At 43.9% G+C, this 17,525-nt stretch overlaps 2 protein-coding genes across 4 annotated transcripts in view; both read left to right on the top strand.

Moving 5' to 3' along the window:
* Tmem183a (transmembrane protein 183A) overlaps positions 1 to 9,525 on the top strand; it is a 16,591-nt gene extending 7,066 nt beyond the window's left edge. The window contains exons 5-9 of the mRNA XM_029539040.1: positions 1 to 151; positions 887 to 1,067; positions 3,299 to 3,379; positions 5,856 to 6,011; positions 7,417 to 9,525. Coding sequence (XP_029394900.1) covers positions 1 to 151; positions 887 to 1,067; positions 3,299 to 3,379; positions 5,856 to 6,011; positions 7,417 to 7,602 — 755 coding nt within the window. The 3' untranslated portion in view covers positions 7,603 to 9,525. The remainder of the gene's footprint in view (positions 152 to 886; positions 1,068 to 3,298; positions 3,380 to 5,855; positions 6,012 to 7,416) is intronic.
* Positions 9,526 to 10,912: 1,387 nt separating this feature from the next.
* The window catches only part of Ppfia4 (PTPRF interacting protein alpha 4), a 45,555-nt gene continuing 38,942 nt past the window's right edge, over positions 10,913 to 17,525 (top strand). For all 3 annotated transcript variants that reach the window (XR_003843876.1, XR_003843875.1, XM_029538653.1), the window contains exon 1: positions 10,913 to 11,004. The gene's annotated coding sequence lies outside the window, so the exon portion shown is untranslated. The remainder of the gene's footprint in view (positions 11,005 to 17,525) is intronic.

The raw sequence follows: 17,525 nt of genomic DNA, 5'->3' as shown, positions 1-17,525 counted from the left end.
TGGATGGCACTGGAGAAGAGTATCCTATGGATATTTGGCTGCTGCTGGCTTCCTATATCCGTCCTGAGGACATTGTGAATTTTTCCCTGATTTGTAAAAATGCTTGGACTGTCACTTGCACTGCTGCCTTTTGGACCAGGTTGTACCGAAGGTGCGACCTCCGAGTGCCAGTGTTTTCTCTGTAACTGATTTTGTTGCTGTTTGTGATTTGGAGCTCTACGTGATGGGCTCTTTCTACTTTTTCTCCCTAACATGCCTTGGCATACATAACCTTAGCTTTGGACTTGTTGATATCTCTCTAAATCTTATGTTACTGATCTATGTGGTTGTCTTTCCTATGGCTGCCACCCTACCCCTTCTAGTATCTGTTTTTTTTTTTTTTTTCTTTTTGCAAATGGTATTACTTCTGGTCCCAGAAAGAACTTAGACTTTTCCTATAGAGGCATATCTTACTACGTGATCAGTAAACATGCTAGATTTTCATGTGGGGTACAGAGGTCTAGGGGACTTTATGAACTGTAGGATGTGGTAGGGATGGATAGAGAACTTGTTAACATGTCCGACAGGGAAATCAAGTGGCTCTTCCTTGTGACAGATTCTTTTTGAGCAACTGAAGCATATTACATGATTTCCAATTCAGAGACTTGTAATTCTGTAGAATCTGTAGTCCAAATTTAAATGGAAAAACTACAGGGTTACCAAGATGAAGAAGCAAAATCATGGATAATGTCAGGAGATGGTAATGGTATTGGTGAGAACTGGGCAAGCTAGTATCCACCAGTGCAATAGTGGAGTAAAGTTCACATGGAAGTTGGGAGTCCCGGGAGGCTGAATAAGAGCAGGCAGGCAGGTCACATATTGGTAGGAGTCATGTGTCATGTTTCAGGCACTACACGCTGGATGCTTCTCTGCCTTTGCGGCTGCGACCAGAATCCATGGAGAAGCTGCGCTGTCTCCGGGCATGTGTGATCCGATCTCTGTATCATATGTATGAACCATTTGCTGCTCGAATCTCCAAGAATCCAGCCATTCCGGAAAGCACTCCCAGCACACTGAAGAATTCCAAAGTAAGTGAAACTTGCTGTTGGGGTTTGGCAATGGATTCTTGTATGGTGGGCTTGTTCTTGACTCTTGTTTGTAGCTTCTTAATGGGGAGGGCTGTTGGTCCCAGCCAGTAGGGGGCTCATGTAAACTTGTAGGTTCAGAAGGTTCATCTCTCTGACACATCCCTGCTGTGCTGGACTCGTTTATGCTATCCTTCCTTAAAGCTTTCTTATGCTTCTAGTGTATTTCTTAAGTCTCTGTTTTAATTTATTTCTGTGTACTGTACATTTGATCACTGTAGATAGAATGGTTTTGATAGGTTGGGCTAGAAAAAATACTTGAGTGGTAGATGTATACTACAATTTTCACAAAATGCTTAGTCATGACACAAATAACACAAGGAACTCAACTGATTGTCTGTCTGTTTCTAATGTAACCTCGGCATCTTGCTTTAAGGATTCAGGTATAGACATCTTTACATGCTAAGCCCCTATGCCAGGCTCTGATCATTTGTCTCAGAGACTATAAGGTGCTATAGTCTATTCATAGACGTTAGGATTCCAAAATCTTCCTATGTTTTAAGCTCCCTTTATCTTAGGATTTTCTGCATAATTTATATCCCTACACTGTATTTCTAAAGTTTCTGGTATTCTGAATAATAAGTAGGTCTATTTTAATTATTTAGGCAAGGTGATGTCTTGACCCTTCCTCACCCGAGGCTACTGTGTAAATCTCTTACCTTTGAATTTGTAGGTCATTTTTACACCTCTGTTCTACCCACTCTGATCATTCTGTAGCACTTCCTGTTCTTTGTGCCTTTATGCTCATAGATGTGATGTGGTCTTCTCTCCTAGTTGAGCTCTAAGATTGTATTAATTCCAGGAATTAAAAGGTACTGTTGTTTGAAAGTAATCAAGATTCCACTTCCAACACATATAAATGTAGGTCATCAAACGGTTTATAATGCTAGTTGATGGATTCAGGGCAGGGGTAGTGTGTTACATGAGTAAAGTTTCACCCTGAAGCTGCTTCTGCTTGTAATGTGAGTGGACAGTGCCCCATCTCACATTTACAGTGTCTTCCTCCCTAGAAGCATTTAATCCTGTCCGATTAGCTACAAGGAGGGTGGTAATCATTACAAAGTTAACCATGCCAGGTAATGGAGCAGGACAGCATTGATTGGGCAAACTCCTCATGCTTGACACATCTTAGCGGCTCCAGTGCACAATGCAAGGGCTACTGCAAAGTCTAAAATACCCATATCTTTATAATCAAATTACTATGTCTTTTAAAAAATAGATTAGAAAGCCAAAGTAGATTGAAAAAATGAGCTCTTAATCCAGGTAGTAAGGGCAGGCTACCTGGCAGCCTCTTTTTGTGTTGTTAGAGATCCTCTGAAGAGGATATGGGTCCTGTTGTGGCAGATGCCTGGTGCATGGCCTACCACTTACATGCCTGTAATCGCATGGCACTCAGTTGCCAGCATGCCTAAAGGAAGTTTCCCATTTTCCGGACTCCAGCTTTTCGTATTTGATCCCCTCTCTCTCTTTTCAGTAGCATAGCTTGTGTGGGACACTGGAGTCGTTGTGATGGCAGCAGAAATGTTTTCCCCTAAAAGCCAAGCCCATTATTTTTGATGGAGCAGCAGGACGTACAGGGCATGTCTGAAGGCAGGACAGCTGGCACGGCGGACGACCCACCCCTTGTCCCCTGGGAGGTACTTCACTTCTTGTGCTTAACCCTAGCTGTAGCCTGACTTCATTGAGGGGCTTGCTTTAGACTGAATTCAGCTTAGCTCATTGGTTTCCATAGTAGCTGTTCCCAGAAGGTCCTGAGTGGCTTGTTCCTGTTATAGGGCTAGCCCTCCTTGCCTGCTTTGTGGCCTTGTTACCATCTTGCCTGATGGCTACTTGCTGCCTTTATATTTTAATGTAGAGCAGCGGCTGCTGAATCAGAGAAAACGCCCCACACTGTGGATATATATTCCTGTCTTTACAGATGAGAGCATTAGGGGTTGATCTTCATAAGCTCTGAGGTTGACTTGTATCGGTCCCTCCTCTCCTTCCTGAGTAGACTGTGACTCTCTTCATGTTGCACCAGTGTCGAGTTGGGGGTCTGTGTGCCAAAGGAACTCCTCCGCATCAGGACTGTAGTTGGCTTTAGAGCGCTCAGATAATTTTGCTAATTAATTTTTTTTGTTACTTTATAATACATATCAATGTCACTCTCTTAGTTTACTTTTTCTTTCTTACAGTGCTTACTTTTCTGGTGCAGAAAGATTGTTGGGAACAGACAAGAGCCAATGTGGGAGTTCAACTTCAAATTCAAAAAACAGGCATGTGTCCTTCTCTTTGTCTCATAGTTTTATAAATTTTATTTTTAAAGGTTTGTTTGTTTCAGTGGTTGGATGGTTCAGAGGATGAGAGTAGATACTGCATTTGTCAGAGGAGTTCCAGGACATTTAATAATAGCCTCTTCTGACCTTTCAGACATCACACTCGTGTACAAACCACTACCACATTCGTACCCACCTTAAAACTAAGAGCTTTTTTATTCTGTATGAGGTTTTTGTTTTTGTTTTGTTTTTGAGACAGTCTGTGTATCTACAGATCCCTGGCTGTCCTGAAACTTGCCACACAGACCATGCTGGCCTCAAACTAATAGAGATTTTCCTGCTTCTGTCTCTCAAGTCTTTGGATTAAAGACCTGCACCACCATATCTGGCCTGTCTATTAAGTGGTTGTCTGCATATATGCATGTGCACTATGTGTATACTTGGAACTTGTGTTGTCCAGAAGGAGGTGTCAGATTTCCTGGAATTGGAGTTGTGGACAGTTGTTAACCTCTATATAGGTGCTGGGAATCAAACCTTCGTCTTCTATAAGAGTAGCAAGGGCTTTTAGCTGCCAAGCCATCTCTGCATCCTTCAGATATTTTATTTAATGAATTTCACCGTGTCTTAATCCCTTTGAGCTGCCATAACGAAGTGCCAGAGATTGGGTTATTTATAAAGAACAAAAATTAATTTCCTCATAGTTCTGGAGGCCAGGAGATCCATACAGGTTCTGTGTCTCATGAGACTCTGGTTCCCATTTTCAAGATGATTCCTTACTGTACCTTGTGTATTCTCACATAGCTGTGGTAGAAGGCTGAAAGGAGCTGAATCCATTTTAAAGCCCTTATTGTAATACGAACCTTCATCCTATATCATGAAAGAGGAGTCCTTATCTTCTAAAGGCTCCATCTCTTACATAACATTAGGTTAAATTTCGAAATAACTTTTGGTGGGAACTGTTTTATATTGGAGGAAAAAAGATAGCATCTTCAGGTTGTTACCCAAGGTAAACCTAGACAGATGACTAGATCAGAAAATAGAGCTTTATAAGACGTGTGTGTGTGTGTGTAGCATGAGGATATGAATTTGGCTACCCAAAACCCATGTGAAAACTGATGTGGTGGTACACTTCTGTACGCTAGTACTAGCAAGTGAACATGGACAGAATTCTGGAGCTCCCTGGCCAGCCAGTTAAACTAGTTGAATAGCTCCAGGTTCAGGAAGACACTGTTGAAAAATAAAGTTGAAGGGTGGGAGGTGTGGGGGCGCGGGGAGAGATGCTCGGCATTGACCTCTGGCTGCCATGTGCACTTGCACACACATGCCTACCCTCACCTACTGTACCTCCACGCACACACATTTCATGGGCAGCTGAGAAAAATTCAGTATTTGTGGTATGTTGGTGCCTATTGATGTGAAGAGACACCATGACATCAGCAGTTTTTATAGAAGAAAGTATTTAATTGGATCTTATTTACAAGTTGAGAGGTTTATCCATTAGCATCATGGTGGGAAGGATGGTGGCATGCAGGCTGACACAGTGCTGGAAAAGTAGCTGAGAGTTCTACATCATACTTTCCAATTAATTAATTAATTAATTTTTGTTTTTTCTTTTTTCTTTTTTTTGGTTTTTTGAGACAGGGTTTCTCTGTGTAGCCCTGGCTGTCCTGAACTCACTCTGTAGACCAGGCTGGCCTCGAACTCAGAAATTCACCTGCCTCTGCCTCCCCAGTACTGGGATTAAAGGAGTGCGCCACCACGCCCGGCTTATTTTTGGTTTTTCGAGACAGGGTTTCTCTGTATAGCCCTGGCTGTCCTAGAACTCACTTTGTAGACCAGGCTGGCCTTGAACTCAGAAATCTACCTGCCTCTGCCTCCCAAGTGCTGGGATTAAAGGCGTGTGCCACCACGCCCGGCCTTTTAATTTATTTTTAATACATGGTTCTGGTGAAAAAACTTGGCTTTCATGTCTTTGTAAGAAATTCACAGTCTGTGCTATCAACGAGACACCTTTCTCCACTGAGGAGTCACCCTAGCAATGGAGAAATGGGACAGGAGACCAGAATTACTGCAGGAAATTGAATGCTGAGAGACCTTTAGTCCTGAGACTTGTGAATCCTGTTGTATGGTTTTTGGAATCGGAGGTTACTTCTGAATCTGCATCCTGTGCAGCAGATGCCCTGAAGTCTGATATATCACGTGGAGATTGAAGAGTGGCTGATAGAGCCATTTCTTGTCAGATGGTGGAAATACTATCTAAGTAAAAACTCACTGCTATATTTGCTAATCTAAACACCCTCTCTCTCTTTTTTGACTGGTAGATTCTTTGATATCTGCATGGAAACCAGTATGTATACAAAGAGCAGATGACAGAAAATTTTATCTCATTAAACTTTGCCTGTTGGGTTTTCCTTCACAGCATCTCAAAGAGCATACATATTTCAAGGCCACTAGATTAATGCTTAGCTCTGCTTAGTCCCCTAGATTAAAGAGCAAGTGTATGGAACGGTTGCAACCGCCCATTCAATATCAAGATGTCCATACCAACCCTGACCAGGACTGCTGCCTACTGCAGGTCACCACCCTCAACTTCATCTTTATTCCTATTGTCATGGGGATGATATTTACTTTGGTAAGTGAAGATTCAGCTCTTTTGTAGAGTTTCACTGTATCTGTGGTTTGAAAAAGGATTTGCATACTTAACTACTGGGAAGAAATCTCTGAAGAATAATAAAGTTCAAACCTAAAACCATGACAACACATGGTACACCCCTTCTCTCCATCAAGTGACTGCACACACACCATCACTAAAAAGAACCCGCAAAATGATGATGATGACGGCAACACCAGTAGTAGTAAAACCCCTAAACATCTCCCCAGGTAAAATAAAAACAAAAAGACAAGTCTAAAGTTAGATTTGCATATTAGAAAGACAGATAATGGAGAGAAGCTAATTATATCTGAGAATGTTTTGTCTGTCTCTTTTATAAGAAAAGGAAGGCTTCTGTATCTTCCTGTATGTACTTAAGGGAATATGGATAAACATACACATGAGCACTGTTAGGACCTTGGGTATTCATAGGCTGCCATAATGGAATATTAAAATAGATAACTAGCTCTGTCCTTGTATGAGGTGAGTAAATCATATGTGTATCTTTTAGCTTATACCTTTTATGGTTGAAAAATATTTATTTGGATAGGCAGCCAGAAAGTTGGTTATTTGTCATTTGTCTTCTCTGTGTCTTAGGTTTATGTTCATAGATGTTTGGAGTTCTTCTCTATGATGAAAAAGTTTAGTTTTAATGATAGGTAATGTGTATATCATGAAAAATTTAAATAATGCATATATTTATTCAGAAAGCAGAGGTAACATAGACTGCCATTGTCCTGTAACTTTAGTTACCTTCCTGGGCACTGTTTGTAAAGTCTGTCTGTTAACAGGTCAATATACATGCTCTGTAGTGTTTGTAAAGGTGTCTGCTAACAGGTTAATATACGTCCTCAGTAGGTAGTTTCTTGGAGCTGAAATGTGTCATGATTCTATTTTTATCATGGGGCTTTCTCTCTCCATTGAGGTTAAGCTGCTTTAATGACCTCACTGTGACTCATATTCCATAGATGCCATACCAATTCCGTAGAAACCTCCATCTAAATACTTGGAAATTTTTACACAAAAATGTATCAGGCTTAGGTTTTACAGATCTTGCCTGACTTGTTCATCAGTATGTTATCAGAATTCTATCTTTATCCTATATGTGTAACAATTAGATGGCTTTTGTGGTAGTGTGTGTGCATATATCCTAAATTATTTATCTCTAAGACCCTTTTAATATCTTAGATACACAAAGCAGAGAAAAATCTTAACTATCACTTTAGTGTTTTTGTAAATGTGTTGGTAGTATAACTTACGAGACAAACCTTGAGACTGAACCAAGGTATATTATGTGTAGACCATCTCAAGGAGAGCCCAAAGAAACCAAGGTTAAATTAACTACTAAACATTTAACTTACATGCTAAATGTGCCTTTCTCTTCTAGTTTACCATTAATGTGAGTACAGACATGCGGCATCATCGAGTGAGATTGGTGTTCCAAGATTCTCCTGTCCGTGGTGGTCAGAATCTGCGCAGTGAACAGGGTGTGCAAGTCGTCCTGGACCCGGTGCACAGTGTTCGGCTCTTTGACTGGTGGCATCCGCAGTATCCATTCTCCATGAGAGCATAGTTCCTGCATCCCGTCCCTCGGGATAGCTCCCAGTCTAGTCCATTAGTAATCAGATTCTGTTTGGAAGGGGCAGCTGTACTGTGTAGCTGATTAGTGATGCACAGGCTGTTTGGGTTCCTGGGGCTCCTGTTACAGGAGATGGAAAGGTTGAATCAAGAGGAAAACCAACTATGATTTATAAACATTTTAATGTAAAATTTGCATATTTGAAAGGGGAAACCTGGCCTCATTTTCTGTGTTAAACCTCAATTGGTGCTGTTGAGTTTGTTCTTCTTTTATCTCAGCAAATGGATGATCTTTCATTAGGGAGAAGTTAAACTCTTACTCTTCAAGGAAGAACGTTTTCCCTTACAGATTAGAGGAACCCAGAGGCTTAAAATGGTTGCTCCAATGTTGCTGCTCCTCAAATTCAAGTGAATATTTTTTTTCTTTTCCCTTTACCCTTCTCCAGAAATAAAGCAGGTGACAGGGTTGTCAGAATCTTATAAGATTGACTTGTGCATCTTTTTTAAAAAAATGCTTTTTGGATATTTATTACATGAATATTGATTGTTTTGATGATTTTGTATTTTGGGTTTTTGTTTTATTGCATGAGACTTGATAGTGATGGTAATAATTATGTGCCCCTGGTACTGTTCTAAGAACTTTATAGATTGTGTCTCTAATCCTTGTGTCTTGCAAGGTAGTTGAAACCCTTCCCATTTTATGGTTGAGAAGCTGAATCATTGACTTACCCAAGGCCAGAACTACTGGTCCATGCAGAGCCAGGATTCTGACCCCTGTCTTTTGCTACACCACAACTTCAAAGGCCAGTCTCATTTTTCGTGTGGTACATACTGGTACAAAGAGTAGGCAGAGTGTGAGGAAAAAGTAAAACACTGAGTTCTTTGAATCTTTCAGATAGCTATGCATTAACTGAAAGGTAAGGCAGAGTTTAGGAAGAATTGTGGTATTTACATTAAATTGTTAGGCTTTATAATGCTAAAGGTCATCTTTAAAAAAATACATTGCATGTTGAAAGCAGCCTTCAACTAGAAGCAATTAGTGGCTTTTCTCTGCCCTGTCCTGTCCTTTGATATCTTTGTTTTTCCTTTTTAAATCATCCTGTGTGCTTCAGGATCCTGGTCTTCTCTTCATAAATAGTCGTTGACACCCTCCTTAGTCACAGTTCTTACTGTCACTGGCATGCTCTGAGAAAAGGATGTGGGTGGGGTTTTGTTTATTTCTTTTGCTAAGAAGAAAGTCTTATTGCTACCTTTCCCACCTGGATGTGGCAGGAGATGCACATTAAGACAATACTCTCCTACTCAAGATCTGGAGTTCATCCTGTAGCGCTGCAGTCCAGCTTCCCCGCCCCACAACAGTAGTCCTTTTGAGACAGAGTCTTGCTATGTAGCCCAGGCTGGCCTTGAACTTAACCCTCTTACTTTAGCTGCCTGGAGTTGTTGGGTGAGTCACCAGACAGGACAAAGACAGAAAATGTTCTTTAAACATACAAATATTGAGGGGTGGATACTATTGTGAGCTAAATTGCTAAATGAGTATGTTGGTTTTTATCTTTCCCCACCCCATGCTATTTAAAGAACATTGTTAAACATCTGTTTAATACAGCTGCTGACAGCTAGCCTTACCCACATAGAGGGGAATGCTGTCACTGGTTAAACAGAAAGTGAGCCTGGGTTAATAAAAAAGAACCACCAGAATTTGGGTACTTAATTAACAAAGCAAACAAAAACCCAAGGACAGTAAGCCTCCACAGATCTCTGCAGTCAGAAGCTGCCTCTGAGGCAGAAGAAAAGAAGCACAGAGTCTGGAGTTCCCTGAACAAAAGATGCCATGGAGCAGGGGAAGTTGTCCTTGTGGATTGTGCATCTCCCATTTAGGTTTACCCTGAGTGGGTGAAATAAATGTGGCTTAATTGTTTTCTGGCTCAACTTGTGAGTTTTTATGCCAAATTCCATGGTATGATGAAGTTCTCCCTTTGAAGTTCCTGCCGCCTCTGCTATGGTCTTAGCACATTACCAACACTTGGTAAAATGGTTCTTCATGGTTCCCATGCCTTCAGTGTCCTCAGCATTGGCTGAGTTGCCTTTTCTGGCATTATTCGTGTCTTGTTAATGGAAGGGTGTGAAGGAAGAGTGCCTTTCTGTAAAAACTAGACCACCTAGAGAACGATGAAAACTTGGTAGGCTCTGGGTTTAAAAACTGACTAATGTTCTTCACTTCTTGATGTATATGTTCTTGTTCAGAGTGTCAGACAAATTAACAGATTCAGCTTCTCTCAACCCCTATCACAATTAATTTCCTTGCCATTTTCTAAAGATGAAAGGAAAATGGGATATATTGGGAGAGAGGGAATGCAAGGCTGTGTTAACTAACCTCAGCTTCAGCCTTTACGGGACACTGTGGCAAGATGTGTATATATCTGTAACTGCCTATGTGCATGTTGTATATAGAACAGTTCACTGCTGCTGGGTGGTGGCAGCACAGGCAGCCTGCAGAAACAGGTGAATCTAGGAGTTCGAGGCCAGCCTGGTCTACAGAGTGAGTTCCAGAACAGCCAGGGCTGCACTGAGAAACCCTGTCTTGAAAAACCTAAAAAAAGGAGGAAAAAAAACCAAACCCAAAACAGTTCTTCACACTCATAACAGTGCTTATGGGCTATCTGTGAAGGATTTGAGTAGGCACTGAAGTGAAATTTCACAAACCAGATGGAAAAGATACATTAATAGCTACGGGGGCAGGGAAAGGGAGCAATTCAGGGAAATCGGTTTAGCTAAAATTTGTCAGAATTTTGGCATTTGAGCATGTTTTCATAGGATGTATGTATCAGACAAACACTTCATTTTGTAGTAACAGCGTTAGGGCAGTCACATGCCTAAAAGCAAGTCACAATTCACTGAGGCACATACTACAAGAGTATCTGGGTTTCCAGTTTCTCCACTTAAAAATGTGTGAGAGAGAACAGGTGTGAAGGGCGACAGACGACTGGCCATTTAGGGAACAGGCTAGACTTGGGAAGGTGAGTTCCAGAGGGTAAAAGAGGGATGTGCTCTGCATTCCAAGTCCTGGGGCCAGAACATCTACCAGATTAAATGCTTGCCCTGCCCTCTCAGGCTCGACCAAGATGGCGCACAGCATCAAAGCAGCGCCCTTGTCACGTGTGAACCAGGGCTGGGGAGCGCCTGGGCGTGGGGGCGTGGCCTCGGGGGGATATGGCCAGGCCCCGCCCTTGGGGGTGGGGCCAGGGTATCCGCGGAGGAAGGGGGCGGGTCCTTGAAGCCACGGTACTGGGCGGTGGAGGCTGCAGCTACCTTTGCGGGCTTGCCTCTAGGACGCCTCGCACTGCCGAGGTCGGGGGCGGCGCCCTGCTACCGCGGGGCCTTCGGCGATTCCACGCAGGTGAGCACCCACAGCCCACTCCGCGGGGAAAGATGCCCCTTTCCCCAGCTCCAGCTCCCCTGAACAGTTTGAGGAGGAGTCCCTGTTAGTGCGCCTGGGAAACAGCCTCTTCTGGTCCTGATGTATCTGCGGGGCGCGGGATTCGTTGCCCCTCGCCTTTGCTGTGTCCTGTGCCCTTGGGGATGAGGATGGGGGTCGATGCCCGTTTTGCAGGGAGGGCGTGGAGTTCGCCCTCAGCTCCATCTGCTCTGTGGGAGGGGGCAGCCGGGTGGACTGCGCCCCCTCATCCTCTCCAGGAGAGTCAGAGCAAAAGCGACTCTGGGCTTGGGGGCCAACTCTGCTTCTTTGGGCGAGCGCTGGTGAGAGGCTGAAGTCTTCGTTCTTCCCGGGGGTCTTCATCCTTCCCGCGTGCCTCTTTTCGCCCTTGGTTACTATCGCCAGCTTTGCATTCCTTCAACTGTCAGGCTGTACCAGAGATGCCCCCATCTCCGCAGTGCTGGGGCGGTGGGGTGGAAGGAATGGCCAGCCGAAGGCCTGGTTGGGGGTGGGGATGAGGGTGGGCGCAACAGGAAAAGACGTTCGTAATAGAGATGACTGAACTGGGGTGGGGGTGGGAATGATTGGGTTGATTAGTGAACACAGTAGGGGTATTTCCCAGCACGGGTGTTGAGGGTTTTATGATGGGTAGGGAGGGAGGTTGGCCTGGAGGACTTGGAAATATGTTGTAGGTGGTTTCTTTGAGAAGGAGGAGGGATCTAGCACTAAGTGCCACTAGGTGCTGATGTCACCTTTGAGGAGAGATGTGTTGGCGAGGAGGAGAGTTGAGACAGCTCCTCAGTACTTGTTCATGGAGAGCAAGTGGTTAAGGGGGCTGTGCTAGCCTGATGAGTCCCTCCTGGTGTGAGCTTAAGGAGGCTGTTCCAGGAGCCAGGTTTCAGGGACTCCCCGCAGTCCTTTCCAGAGTTGTTGGAATTGGCTCTTAGTACTTTATTCAGTATTGAGTAAACATTTATTGGGCACCCACTACATGGCAGACACCATGCTAGAGAGATTACTTGCTCGTCTAAAAGCAGTGAAAGACCATGGAGCAGGTTGATGGTACCCGAAACAGGCACACATCCCCCTATCTACATTTTAGTTATACTGTTAGTGGAATGGCAGAAACTAAACACAACAGAACAATAAAAAAACAGCCGGATTTTAACCCACAGAATCCACACCACTGTTAACTGGCCAGATAGTCTTTAGTAAAATGACAGCTTGAATGATTTATATTGGCTATTTTCTTAGATTTGGGGCTAAGACCTGAGGAGGCTTCTCAAGATCACTGATGTCTGTCTCAAAATAATGAGGCGAGGGATAGCACATTGGGTTTGGGGGCTTTGGGGAACCTAGACACTGCAGTAAAGACAACATCTCCAGAAATGAGTGGCTAGAGGAGCTTGGTGTGAGGGGAGTTTTCATCGGATGTTTTGGGCCTGTGCTGTTGGGCATGTCATGTTGAGCATGTATATGATGTCAGTATATGAGCTCTGCCCCAGCAACTGGTTTGTGAAGGAAGGATTGAGGAACAGAATAGGGCTGGCAGTCAGGCTCGTGGGTCCTCCCTGAGTGATGACTGAAACCTTAGAATTGGAAAGAGTTAGGAGGGTTTGCTGTGGGTCCTTTCTGAGCCTCTGAGGATAGTAGAGCAAGAGCTGGGGAGAAGATGCTAAGTTGGGCTGGGCTGGTGATGAGGCAGGGGTGAGGCTCAGGAGGGCCAGGGAGCTGGGTGCTAAAGGGGTTTTAAGGAACAGGGAAGTTAACTGAGGCCTTGTTATGCCTGAAATATTCGCTGTGGGCCTCCAAGAGCTGTATTGTGTTAAGTTGGTAAAGGATTTGCTCTAAGAACATGCTGTAATATACTGGCTGAGCAGTATAGAGGTGTGTGTGTGTGTGTGTGTGTTTGTGTGTACAACACATGCATGGTGTGCATATGTGTGCTTGTGCAAATGTGTGCACTGGGAATGAGGACTGAGAAAGACAGAGAGTAAAACCCGCCCCAGAGTCTGGGCCCCACTTAAGGAATTGGAAGAAATGGAGAGAGGGACCGAGGTCAGAGGGAGAGACAAGTGTGTATCGCAACCACATAAGTCACCATCTGTCCCCCCTCTGGCCTGCTAGCTCACTGACCTATAATTAGCTCTGGAGGGCATACGGTGCTGGCTCACTGGAGTGTGGCACTTTGGGTGTCCAGCAGAGTCAAGAACACTCAGAAGGGCTGTGGTCCTATGCTGAGGACCATATCCCAGGACCACGACCCCTGTGAATTCTCCAGTCTGAGAAGGGCTCTCTGTGTTACTGAAGAGGGAAAGGGGGCGTAGGGACCTGAGAATGTTAATAAGGTTAGCTGGTGAGGCAGGCAGTAGTGGGACAAGGGGCTCTAAGAGAGGCTTACATGAGACTTGAGGCCAGCAGACCATAAGGATTTGCTTTTATCCACCCCTGGCTGCTGCCTCCCTCACAACACAAGCATGGTTGCAACCTGGCTTAGTACTCCAATTGCAGACAGGCCAAGGCTATCACATGGGGTCTTCCTTCCCATCTTTTCTAGCTGTCCCAGAAGACAGTTCTAGCACAGGGCAGCTGCATGCCTGAGAGAGTGGGGACTGAGAGGCCTTGACTCAGGGTCCCTTTTTTCTGAGAGTTTCAATTGTTCCTACTCCAGGTGGTGCTTAGCACCGACCCCAGGGTAGAGCAGAGGCTGGTCAAGCGCAGTTCTGTATTGCCCTGAAACAAGTCTCAGTATGTCTATATCCTCCCGAGAAGCCTCTTATGTATCTTACACGTTTTCTGTATCTGTAACAGGACTATTTGAGAGAGTATCGAATTGAATTGAAGCGGTCTGTCTTCTGGTCCTTTGGGTTATATGAAGCAGGTTCTCCTCGAAATTAAGATATTTAACCTGCAGCAGAGATGTGCCTGGGAACTCAGTATCATATGATTACATTCCACTGGGGGAATTGGCAGTAGATAACATGAAAATCCCTAAACCTGTCATAAAGCAGAGTACTTGGGTTTAGGTTTATGACCTTGAATGTATAGATTTGTATAGCTATAGATTTGTATAGCTATAGAATGTATAGATTTGATATATCTTACATACTTTTAGTTACTTATAGAAATATTTAACATGGTATTATATGGCAATTTAAAAAGTACTCATCATTTTTAAAAGTTTAAAAAGATTTTAATTTGGGCTGGAGAGATGGCTCAGTGATTAAGAGCACTGACTGCTCTTCCAGAGGTCCTGAGTTCAATTCCCAGCAACCACATGGTGGCTCACAACCATCTGTAATGGGGATCCAATGCCCTCTTCTGGTGTGTCTGAAGACAGCTACAGTGTACTCACATACATAAAATAAATAAATAAATCTTTAAAAATAAAGATTTTAATTTAATGTATATGAGTGCTTTGCTTGTAAGTATGACTATGCAGTATATGTGTTCCTGGTGCCTATAGAAGCCAGAAGAGGGCATTAGGTCCCCTGGAACTTTGGAGTTATAGATAGTTCTTGGCTGCCATGTGACCGCTGGGACGTGAAACTGGGTCCTCTGGAAAAGCAGCCAATGTCCTTAACTACTGAGCCATCTCCCCTGCCCCTGAAATACATGTATGCATGTATACATACACATATCATACACATGTGCATGTACATGTGTGTGCATGCATATATATATATATATATATATATATATATATATATATGAAATGTGTGTGTATGTGTGTGTGTGTGTGTGTGTGTGTATGTGTCTCCTGAGTGCTGGGATCAAAAGTGTGTGCCAGCATGCCCTGCTCTAAAATAATATTTTTGTCATATGAAGTAGTTAGTTTGCATTTAGAGGCCTTTGTTGCTATCTTGCCCAGCCAATAAGTTGAAGTCTCATTAAGTTATGAATATGTGTATATATGTGTGTATTCACTAGGGTCTCCAATAGCACAGGCTGTTGTCAGACTTGTTGCGTATTTGAGGATGGCCTTAAATTTATGATCTTTCTGTCCCCATACTCAGGGACGGGAGTTACAGATGTGTGGTTCTGTGCATGGCTGCTGGGCTCCATGATGACCACTGTTTTCAGATAGATAATTCTCTTTTCTGAGGGGAAACAGGTTTCCATTCATTTTAAGCAGCTACAGGTGTGTGTGTGTGTGTGTGTGTGTGTGTGTGTGTGTGTGTGTGATGGGCTGACGATGACATGGTACAGTGGACCTTGATGGTTGCTTCAGAAGAATGCGTTTCCATGCTTACTCAGAGGAGTTGGACTGAGAATGCGCAGCTAGGAAGCCTGACTGGCTTGGACTGGTCCGTGCTAACTCATATTCTGAGAGATAACATGGTGTGAACCCAGCCTTCTCTCATGTCCATAGAGACCTGGCCTTGGACCATGCAGCACATCCCTAATAGGTTGAGGTAATCAAAGGGAGGGTTGGGCTCATTCCTGGGGCCTGAACTCACATACGACCAGAGTGGCTTGTCTAAATCCTTTGGCCCTAAAAGGGGCAGAGTGCTGGTATCCGGAGGAAGGTTTTATTTTTGCATCCCCACTGCTCTCCACTCCTCGCAGATTTCCTCACATAGGTTCAGTTAGACTCTTTCCTAACAGGGCTGGGGACATGGCGCAGTGGTTAAGAGCACTCCTTGGTCTTTCAGAGGTTCTGAGTTCAATTCCCAGCACCCATACTGTGGTTCATGAACCACCTATAAGAGGATCTGGTGCTCTCTTCTTGCATGTAGGTATACATGTAGCAAAGCGCTCATACAGAAAATAAGCAAAAACCAAACCTTGGGGGGAAAAAAGCACCTTTACGATCACGCACATGTGCACGAGTTTTCATGGCCCACTGTCCTTTTAGGAGTGTGCATACAAGAGTTCTTCCCTCCTAGGTGCATGTGCCTGCCATTACCATTCGTACTGTGCACATGCTCACACACTGTCCCGTGGAGTCATGAACCCTGACGCAGAACTGTAACCACACGCGTTTACGACTCACTGGTTATGCCATGTTTACACACTTCTCAACAGCTTTCACACACACATGCAGGCCCCGATTGTCACGACTGTACTCTTGCCACATTTTCCTTCTCTTCCAAACTCTTACATGGCTACACACACACATACATATACATACCAAGTGTTCTCATGACTACATACTCACATATTTGACTATGTAAAGACATATGCATGACCATGCTTACTCAGAGGAGTTGGACTGAGAGTGCGAAGCTGGGAAGCCTGACTGGCTGGGACTGGCTGGGACTGGCTGGGACTGTTTCATCAACACATACACATGTTGGTTTTGAACACACATGCACACGTGCATGCCCACACACATGCACACTCACATACACACACATGCACACAGCCCTTTTACAGTGCTTGCATTTCTCAGTGGTTCTATACTCTGATGCTTCAGACAGCTGTCAGCACTCCGACCAGGACTGCTGGCTGCAATGTGATAGCTCCTTAAGCTTAACCCTGACTCACTGATGCAGTGACCGCTGAGCACTTTTTTTCCACATGCCAGAGAACTCTGTTGAACATTTGTCCCACACAGATCCCTGGCTTTGAAAGATTTTTTATTTTCCAAATATACCATCTACATTGCTTTGCTTATTCTTTTGAAAACTATCTGGGGACACTTTTTCAGTTGACGGCTCTGGTAAGTATGAGATGCCTGGGATGGTTGTGCTCAGTAATGAGAGATGGAGAAGCTGAGGGCTGTGTTCAGTATCTGTGAGATGTCTGGAATGTGGACAGTGGTTGACAGGCCCCAGTGTTAGCTGTGACTGTCCCAGGTCTGCTGCTCTGTTAAACTGATGTTCTGGCTTTCTGGTTGAAACTTATCATTTTAGCAAAACAGGAGAATTGTATTTGGTATCTTAATAGACAATACTTAAACCAGCGATTGCTAAACACACGTTAGACTAGCATTCTTTTAATACAAATGAAACCTTAATCAAGTGTCCTATGAAACAGATTTATAATCAATGAGACTGAAGCAAGAAAAGGAGATTTGTGGGCTGCTGAGATGGCTAGTGGTTGAAGGTGCCATCCATAACGACTTGACAGCCTGAGATTGACCCTCAGATCCTACAGTGGAAGGAGAGAACTGACTTCTGAGAGTCAATAATATGTGTACAAGCACACTATGGCCTATACTCACCAGGCCTCACACACATATCACACACATACAACTAGAATTTCAAAAGATAAATAAGAGAGTTTAGAACCCTTTGAGTTGGTTCCACCCTGGCTGTCCTTGAAAGTACACCCTATAATCGCAACACTCAGGAGGCCAAGGCAAGTGGATCTCTTGCATTCAAGGCCAACCAAGGTCTACAGAGCGAGTTCTGGGACACACAGAAACCCTGTCTCAAAAACAACAACAACAAAAAAAACAAAAAAATAAAAAAGAAAGAAAGAAATAGAGGGGGAGGGAGGAGAAAGAGAGAGAGAGAGAGAGAGAGAGAGAGAGAGAA

The sequence above is a fragment of the Mus pahari genome, chromosome 5 (genome assembly GCF_900095145.1).
Source record: "Mus pahari chromosome 5, PAHARI_EIJ_v1.1, whole genome shotgun sequence".
Taxonomy (NCBI): domain Eukaryota; kingdom Metazoa; phylum Chordata; class Mammalia; order Rodentia; family Muridae; genus Mus; species Mus pahari.
Note: the sequence above shows the minus strand (reverse complement) of the source record. Positions and strands in the feature narration are given on the sequence as shown.